Raw genomic sequence first — 9,603 nt, forward strand, 5'->3', positions numbered from 1 at the left:
CTGAAGACTGCAGCCCCTTGTCCTCTCTGTTCTTCTTTACTTCCTTCTCTACCCAGTTAGACTCTACTTTTGGTCTCCCTCAACCCCTCTCCACCTTTGGTCTTTAATCACTTTAACCATTTCGTCAATAACCCTCAACCCACTTAAATATACCTGAATCAATCCAGTTGTCTGCCTTATCTTCAACTTCCTGACTGCTTTGGTAGTAGCACTGGGGCCAAAAAAATTTTTTAATTAAAAAAAAACTTCTTAGCTGGTGAATCCAGGCATTTAAAGTAACGTAACTACAGGCCAGGCGCTAGCTCACGCCTGTAATCCCAGCACTTTGGGAGGCCGAAGTGGGTGGATTGCCTGAGCTCAGGAGTTCAAGACCAGCCTGGGCGCAATGGCGAAACTCCCGTCTACTAAAAATACAAAAAATGGGCGTGGTGGCGTGCGCCTGTAGTCCCAGCTACTCTGGAGGCTGAGGCAGGGAGAATTGCTTGAACCCAGGAGGCGGAGGTTGCAGTGAGCCGAGATCCCGCCACTGCACTCCAGCCTGGGCGACAGGCTCTTCCCATCCCCCTGACTCTGTCTCAAAAATAAATAAAAATAAAATAATGTAACTATAGATTGGGATCATGATGATTTCACGGTCTCCCTTAACTGTCTACCGCTGAGTGAGTTGCAATAGTCAGCCCTTTGCCATTCTCAAGTCCCAATATACCTTCAACACCTCTCCCACGCTTAATGAAAGAAATTCCACCTCCCATCACCAAACCTACAAACACAGCTACATGTCCACCTAAGCTTTCCCTTAGGAAGGAAGGAGTGTCTAAGGCCTCCTGTAGTGAAGTCAATCTCTACTTGAGCTCAGATCCTACCTTTTCAGGAACCGCCCTCTGCTGTAACCTCTTCTCCTGGCTGTTTCCTACCAATCTTCAAATATTATAAAAATAAGTCTCTGAATGTCATGTGCCCCTCCAGATACCAATTGCTCCTTCACAGTGAAATCACTGGATTATTCTCTACAATTATCTCCATTTCCTTCTCTCCACTGAAACTGCTGTGGCCCGGGTCACCAACACCGCCCTGATTTCTAAATCTTGTGGCCACTTCTCAGTCGTTACATGTGACATGTTCTCTCTGGAGCGTTCATCACTCTTGATATTCCCTCTTGAAGCGCCCTTCTTTAGCTGCCATTACACCATACTCCTACCTGGTCAGTGTCCTTTGGTGACTTCTCTACCTGCCCCTACTGTTCTAACCTGGGCCCTCGTGCCCTTTACACACTCTCTCATCCATTTCCATAGCTTCAATTGCCATCTGCTTTCAGAATATTCCAGAATCTCTATCGCCAACCTTGATTTCGCAAACTGCAGTCACATATATTCAGTTACCCCTTTAATATTTGTACTTGGAAGTCCTGTGGGCATCTCAAACTCATTATGTCCAAAGCTGAACTCCTCACCTCGGCCTCCCAAACCTGTTCCTTGGGCCCCAAACCTGGGCATTTCCTTGACTCTTCCCCCTTATTCGCACATGCAGTCATTCCCAAGTTCTGATCATTTCAGTTCCTGAAGATCCTTGAAATGATCAGCGCTCCACCCTCCCTGCGGTTACTCTAGTTCAGGCCACCCTCTCCCATTTAGGCGGCGGATCTCCCTATCTCTGGCTTTTCCTCTGTCGGCCACAGTGCAGCCGGTGTCTTTCTAAAACCCAACAAATTCGGCTGCTAATCCCTTGCTTGAAAGCCTTCAGTGACTCCATGATCTTGCCTCTGCTGATTTGTTTCATGTCTCGCCATATCACATGTCGCAGTGTATTTCCTCTTCTTTTACATTGTGGGATCCGCTGCGCCTGGCACAAGGTAGGTGCGCCATCGATACGTGGAAGATTCACAAGGGCCAAGCCGGCACAAGGCTCTATATTGACTTGATGGCCACAGGCAGCAGCGTGGGACTCTGCATCTGCTGCTTGGCTGCGGGAGCGAGAAGACACCTGGCCCTGTGCACTCCTTGCCGCGCTCTCCAATTCTAAGAAGTGACAATACCTTTCTTTCCCCGATTAGGAAAGAACACCAGAGGTGACACACCTTCCTATCAGCTGAGGGGGTGGGCCATGACACGGTGAGGCCCCAGCTCCGCAGCTCCGCTTCTGGGGCCCGTTCCAGAACAAAAGAGGCTCGCGCATGTTCTGCGGCCACGAGACTCGCTCCCGCCGGCCTTAAGGTGTCGCCCTCGAACCAGAGCCGATGCGCCGAGCGCTGGGGCCGCTCCTGCCCGCTACCTGCGCAAGCGCAGAGGGCTCTTCCGGCGCCTTCCCAGGCGGGGATGCTGCGGCACGTCCGCGCAACACCCAATACTCGGGGCTCCGCTCGGCTTCTTCGCGCCGGGATGCCTAAGAAGGCTGGTGCGACGACCAAGGCCAGTAGCAGGTCCCGTGGCAGCAGAGGGGTGGGCCTCAGGGGTACTTGTTGAGGAGCGCGGGAGAAGCGGGGCCCGGGGGTGAGTGGAGGCACTGCCAGCGGCTTGCCGTCTCTCAGTTCCGGGGCTCAGGACAGCCGCCGCCACCACCAGAGCTGCGGCTCCTGCTGCCGTCGCCCCGCCTCAGTAGGCTGCGCCGCCGTCCACCCGGTGACTTCTGAGCGCTGGGCCCGGCGGCAGCCGAGCTCTCCTTGGGCTCCGTGTGCTGACCTCTGGCCTCCTACCCGCACTCCCAGTCCAGCAATTCATGTTCCAGCAGCGGCATGACGCCTGCGCTTCCCCGGGAGACTGTATTCTGCTTTCTCCTCCCTTACTTTGGCTGATCGCACCCCTTCTGTCAAGAATACAGCACTCCCGTTTCCACCATCTTTATATGGCCAACCCCAGTCCGTTTCTCAGACTCAGCTCAAGCACTGCCTCCTGCTGGCAGCATTCTGCAGTGCCCCAATGCTGAGCTGCCTGTGGGGTAATGTTCTGTGCCTATCTCATCGGTGCACTTAGCACAGTGTATTATAATTTTGTATGTTCTTTCTCTCTCGCAGCAGTCCGAGCTCCTTGAGAGCAAGGATCATGTACCTTTTCTTCTTTACGTATGCATTGCCTACATATTTGTTGAATGAAAGTTCCTAGCACAGCCTCTGTCCCATAACAGGCCTTTAAATATCAAGCACTATTGTTTTTTCCTCCCTTTCCCCCAACACGCACACATACACACTTTCACCAACATTTATTAGCTCCGACTGCATGAGATACAATGATGAATAATAAATGATCCCTGTCCCCAAGGAATTGGAAATACAAAGCAGAGGGAGGAACAAGCATTAAGGTTTAGAAGCCAGAGTTAGGTTTTCTGGCAAGGGAGGAAAAAACACTGTTGGGTTGATGGGAACCCTTCGTGGGAAAATTGAGTAGAGCCTTGAAGGTTGTGGGAAAAGCATTCTAGGTGGCCAGAAGTCCCTGGACACCACTGATGAGTCTAGTTTGTCTGTTAAGGGTGAAAGGGGGTAGTGGAAGAATCAAATTAAATGTGTGGGAAAATATTTTGTAACCTGTAAAGTTGTGTGGTTGTCATTTTAGGGTAAAAGCAAGAGCAAGGAACCAGAGAGGCCACTTCCTCCCTTAGGTCCTGTGGCAGTTGATCCTAAAGGTTGCGTCACCATAGCCATCCATGCAAAACCTGGCTCCAAACAAAATGCTGTAACAGGTATACCTGGACACTGGGGTGGGATTCAAGTGTGAATCAGGTGTCTCCTACAGCCCTCCTTTGCTTTGGTTAGCTGAAAGCTTATTCTATGACAGTTGATTTTTCACGTCTGCAGTTAGAGGCTTCTCCATTTTAAAATTCTAGATTCTAATGTAAAGGTGTCTGAAAGTGAATATATCTTTAAATCATGCCAAGTTACAAGAAAACCATTGTATATTTTCCATTTTAAAAATACAGTATTATAGAAAGGATAGTTATGGAAACTTGTGTGTAGTCTGGATTATTCTTAGTTTGTCCTGTTCCAAAACTGGAGACATTGGCCAAAGAAAGAAGAGACATTTTAGTGTAGTTTAATGATCACTGGCCTAAGGAGAGGGAGAAAACTTGAGATCTGAGACCCGTGATCAGTTCCTGTGTGAATTTGTTTTAAATCAAAACAGTATAAAACATTCATGGGTCCAGTTTTTTCATCTGTCAGATGAGATCGTTGGACTAAGTTAGAGGCTTCCAGGCTATTCTCTGGAGTGCTGGAGGTGCCTCAGGAATCAGCTTTGGGCAAGGGGGAGGCCAGGCAGACAGGGCTCCTGACTAGCTATGTTTACATTTGTTTTACATATTGGGATTCTAGAGAAAACTGGGGGAAAGGGATTCTAAAGGAGAAAAAAGTTCAAAAACCATTGCTCAATTCTTTTGAAGGTCTTTTTCACCTCTAAAGCTCTGTATTTCAAACCATTTTTAGATTTTGAAAGGAAAACCACAACATTGATGTGCTAGACCTGGTTTATGCTGATGACCAAGTTAACTTAGCCATACCCTCCTTGGCCAGCATTTTCTAAGTAGTGGGTGTGGACACTGTCTGCTGTTGGAGTATTATGTTTCATTAGATCTAAAATGGGAGGCTGGATGCCATGGCTCATTTGTAAAATGGAGATAATAATGGTACTAATATCTTCATAAAGTCATTATAAGGATTAAAGAAGTTAGTATTTGTAAAGCCTTTAACACATTTGTGTGTGCTTAAAATTAGTGTATAGTAAGTGCTCTATAAATATTTGTTAAGTAAACATTATTAAGTTTTAAAAACAGTCAAGATATATGTCACATAAGAGGTGAACCTAGTCCAGGGCTCTCATTTTCCTGATGAGGAAACCCTGCACAACCTTGTACAATCTAGTAAGCTGCCCTGTCCATGCACTTCCCCAGTGACATTGATGAAGCTGAAGGCCATCTATGACTCCCTGCCTGGGGCTCTTCACATACCAAGGGCAATTTCCAGTTGCCTAAATCCAGGATATTCCCCAGGGCTCTGTAAGCCCATCTTGGTCAGCAAGATTGGGTCAATAACTGTTTTCTTCTCTGGATTTATTTCCTGTAATGGTAGAGCCATTTTTATCATGTTCATGTTCCTTAAATGTGATTAGTTTAATCATTCATTTCTTCATTCAACAGTTTTTAATTGAAAATCTATGTGCCAGGCAAATGCAAAAACTCTTTTACAAAATGTCTTTGCTTCATGAAGAAAAAGAACTCCTTAAGGATAAAGTCCACACTATTTTCATTCCAGATTTGACAGCAGAGGCTGTAAATGTAGCTATCGCAGCACCTCCATCAGAGGGAGAGGCTAATGCTGAGCTCTGTCGGTATCTTTCCAAGGTCCTAGAACTCAGGAAGAGTGATGTGGTTTTGGATAAGGTAGGTCTCTCTCTCTTTTTTTTTTTTTTGAGACAAAATCTTGCTCTGTCACCCAAGCTGGGGTGCAGTGGCGCAGTCTTGGCTCACTGCAACCTCCATCTCCTGGGTTCAAGCTATTCTCCTGCCTCAGCTTCCTGAGTAGCTGGGATTATAGGTACATGCCACCATGCCTGGCTAATTTTTGTATTTTTAGTAGAGACGGAGTTTCACCGTGTTGGTCAGGCTGGTCTTGAACTCCTGACCTCAAGTGATCCACCTGCCTTCTCCTGAAGTGCTGGGATTATAGGTATGAGCCACCATGCCCGGAGGTCTCTCTCTTTTTAAACCTCTTTAATTCTTTTCTTTTCTTTTTTTTTTTTTTTTTGAGACAGAGTCTCGCTCCATTGTCCAGGGTGGAGTGCAGTGGTGCAGTCTTGGCGCACTGCTACCTCTCACTCCTGGATTCAAGCGATTCTCCTGCCTCAGCCTCCTGAGTAGTTGGGATTACAGGCACCCACCACCAGGCCCAGCTAATTTTTGTATTTGTAGTAGAGACAGGGTTTCACCATGTTGGACAGGCTGGTCTCGAACGCCTGACCTCAGGTAATTCATCCACCCTGGCCTCCCAAAGTGCTGGGATTACAGGCGTGAGCCACTGCGCCTGGCCTTATTTTATTTCTTTTTTGAGATGGAGTCTCGCTCTGTTGCCCAGGCTGGAATGCAGTGGCATGATCTTGGCTCACTGTAACCTCTGCCTCCTGGGTTCAAGCGATTCTTCAGCCTCAGGCCTCCCAAGTAGCTGGGATTACAGGTGCCCACCACCACACCCAGCTAATTTTTGTATTTTTAGTAGAGACAGGGTTTCATCATGTTGGCCAGGCTGGTCTTGAACTCCTGACCTCAACTGATCTGCCCGCCTCAGCCTCCCAAAGTGCTGGGATTACAAGTGTGAACCACCATGCCCAGCCATCTTTGATTATTACGTGTTAATAATGATTCATAAAATACTGATTTTTCTTTGTCTTTTTCAAATAATTGGGAAACTAGTTGTTTATAACTTTTATGTTTACTTCATTGCAGAAATCTGTAAATTCTTCCTATTTAGTCTCCTTCATGCCTGCTGCCTTAATTCTTACTGAGACTGTCCACACTGTGCACTTATGCTTCTTCACTGCCACTGTTGCCAGCATTTTCTCCTTTCTGAATTCATTCCTGAACCTGCTGTCAGATTAATCTTGCTTAGCTCTCTCATCCTTTTAAGTCATCACCACAGTAAACAATCTAAAGCAATTCCTATTGTTAGTCATCTCCATGAGGGACTCCGTCAAGTACTTTGTCCTTGCTCTCTAGGAGAAGCTCATTGGGAAGATAGAAGGTTCATGTGATGTCATTAATACGGTTTTGCACTAGGGGTGGAGATCTAAATCACCTGGGAATGATTTCTAAATACAGATCCCTGGGTATCACTTTAGGCTTCTTGAAATAGAATCTGCAGGAGAGGGGCCCAGCCATGTTTATATTTCTTAAAGCTCTACTTGTTTTCCAGTGCTATACTATATAGCGCCTATCCAGGTTCCAGCTGGCATTCACAGTCATTGATTAACAGACTGCACCTAAAAATCCATTTGAATGCTCCCCACCTGTGGCAGGTCATTTCTGATTTTTGGCTAGCGCTCATGCTCTGACATTTGCCTGAAAGGTGTTCCTCATTCTTCTGCCTGTTCAAATTCCACTCATCTAAATAAACCCCTTCTCAAATTTTATCTTCTTTAAAGGCTGTGTTTGAAAACAAATCCTTTCTTTTTTTTTTGAGATGGTGTTTTCGCTCTTGTTGCCCAGGCTAGAGTGCAATGGTGCAATCTCGGCTCACTGCAACCTCTGCGCCCCCGGGTTCAAGTGATTCTCCTGCTTCAGCCTCCCGAGTAGCTGGGATTGGAGGCGTGCGCCAACACGTCTGGCTGATTTTTAGTAGAGACGGGGTTTTGCCACATTGGCCAGGCTGGTCTTGAACTCCTGACCTCAGGTGATCCACCCGCCTTGGCCTCCCAAAGTGCTAGGATTACAGGTGTGAGCCACCACGCCTGGCCAACAAATCCTTTTTAAAGTTGTTTTAAGTGGTTGTGAAATTGTGGCACTTGGATATGTGGCTACTTTTTGTTTGGAATTTTCAGAAATGTTTAATAACATAGAGAATAGCAATTTGTTTATATTTATAATTATTTTACTACAAAGTTTATATAAAGTTGCAATATTTATTTTGGTATTTTAAAGATGATTTTCATTTTTAACTTAATTGCTTGAGACTAGAATATCATTTTTTAGATTTTTTTTTTTTGAGATGGAGTCTTGCTCTGTTGCCCAGGCTGGAGTGCAGTGGCGTGATCTCAGCTCACTGCAACCTCTGCTTCCTGGGTTCCAGCGATTTTCCTGCCTCAGTCTCCTGAGTAGCTGGGATTACAGGCACATGCCACCACGCCCAGCTAATTTTTGTATTTTTAGTAGAGACTGGGTTTCACCATGTTGGTCAGGCTGATCTTGAACTCCTGACCTCGTGATCCACCCACCTTGGCCTCCTAAAGCACTGGGATTACAGGTGTGAGCCACCGCGCCCGGCCCATTTTTGAGATTTTAATGTCCAGCTTTTATTATAGAAATTGTTGTATGAAGGTAAAAACCCTGGAGAGTTGTTAGTACTAACAAATGTTTAGTAACAAATGTTAGTAAGGAAGAATCTAAGAGATAGTCTTTGGTTAGACCAGAAGTAACCAAGAGAAAGCCATCAGGAGAGCCCATTATACAACGGAGGTCTGCTATCTCTAATAGCATTAGAATGTGCTAAACAGTAAAGTATGTTTTTTCTCTTTTGGTCCAGGGTGGTAAATCTCGTGAAAAGGTGGTGAAGCTTTTGGCTTCTACAACTCCAGAAGAGATCTTGGAGAAATTAAAAAAGGAAGCCACAAAAACATAAAAGCAAGAAATGAGGCCGGGCGCAGTGGCTCATGCCTGTAATCCCAGCACTTTGGGAGGCCGAGGTGGGCAGATCACCGGAGGTCAGGAGTTCGAGATGAGCCTGACCAACATGGTGAAACCCCATCTCTACGAAAAATACAAAATTAGCTGGATGTGATGGCGCATACCTGTAATCCCAGTTACTCGGGAGGCTGAGGCAGGAGAATCACTTGAACCCGGGGGGCGGAGGTTGCAGTAAGCTGAGATCACACCGTTGCACTCCAGCCTGGGCAACAAGAGTGAAACTCCCTCCCCCCCAAAAAAAAGAAATGAAAAATACATCCTTGAGAAACTTTTTTGTTGCTAATGGTGAAGAGGCTGTTAAGTAGAAAAATATACTACATGCACAGAAGAACATGGGGGACATATATATATATGTATATATTCGAATAAGACTCCAAAAAGTAGAAATTTAAAAAGTGCTATACATTGCATCAGGTTCTAAAATCCCAAACCCCAAACAGCCTGGAACATGTTACTCTGATTTCATGGCGTTGTAAAATAACAAGAGCTGGAAAGAATATTCAAGATGACCTGATTTAAACACCTTTCATTCTGTTGGGGGGGCCTTTGATTTCCTATATCCAGAAGTTGAGAGACTTACTCAAGATTGTACCATGCAAGCTGGCAACTAGAACCCAAATCCTTGGACTACATGCAGTTTTTCTAGATTGTAAATTAAAAATCATATCTCCACAATGGTTCTGGAATTCTGGGGATTGCCTTCTAATCCAGTTTACAGGTGACAGAAAACCTGTTAATGCTGCTTTGTAGTCTTACCTTAGATTTTAAAATGCTTATTTAAATGTAAAAAAAAAATTTTTACATCTTTTAGAGACTATATTTACCATTTTGTGGAAAAAGTAAAGAAAAATCATGACTTGTAATTAAATGTGAATTATAAATTTTGAGAAGTCACTGAATTTTCTTCTTCCTCTAATAACTTATAATCAGCAAATTCAGTAGTTTTTATGAATCTCCAAAGATCCTTAAGAAAGAGGACTTGGAAGCTATTTTCAGTATTTGTAAAAGCTTGTCAGAAATTACATCTATATTAAAGTTTCAAAAGCTAATAATATATTTTTACATATTCAGGTCAAGTTATAGTAATTTATTAAAGTAAATGAAATTAATTTCCTTTGCTGATCAGAAGAGCTGATTTGCAGTTGTGCGCTTTGTCCAGCAAGTACATGAGAAAGATGTATTGATGGACCAAATCATTAAAAACAAAATCCACAAGGAAGAACAATAATA

General features: G+C 44.9%; 1 protein-coding gene and 1 long non-coding RNA gene across 3 annotated transcripts in view; one reads left to right on the top strand and one right to left on the bottom strand.

The window, feature by feature from the left end:
- Positions 1-2,333, bottom strand: part of LOC129050178 (uncharacterized) — a 53,552-nt gene extending 51,219 nt beyond the window's left edge. For both annotated transcript variants that reach the window (XR_008513729.2, XR_010137219.1), the window contains exon 1: positions 864-2,333. This is a non-coding gene — a long non-coding RNA (uncharacterized LOC129050178). The remainder of the gene's footprint in view (positions 1-863) is intronic.
- On the top strand, positions 2,216-9,263 carry C16H15orf40 (chromosome 16 C15orf40 homolog). Its single transcript, XM_002825767.6, has 4 exons — positions 2,216-2,405; positions 3,543-3,669; positions 5,234-5,361; positions 8,213-9,263. Exons 1-4 carry the CDS (start codon positions 2,313-2,315, stop codon positions 8,306-8,308), a joined length of 444 nt encoding a protein of 147 aa, XP_002825813.3. The 5' UTR covers positions 2,216-2,312; the 3' UTR covers positions 8,309-9,263.
- Positions 9,264-9,603: the final 340 nt, after the last annotated feature.

The sequence above is a fragment of the Pongo abelii genome, chromosome 16 (assembly GCF_028885655.2).
Source record: "Pongo abelii isolate AG06213 chromosome 16, NHGRI_mPonAbe1-v2.0_pri, whole genome shotgun sequence".
Taxonomy (NCBI): Eukaryota; Metazoa; Chordata; class Mammalia; order Primates; family Hominidae; genus Pongo; species Pongo abelii.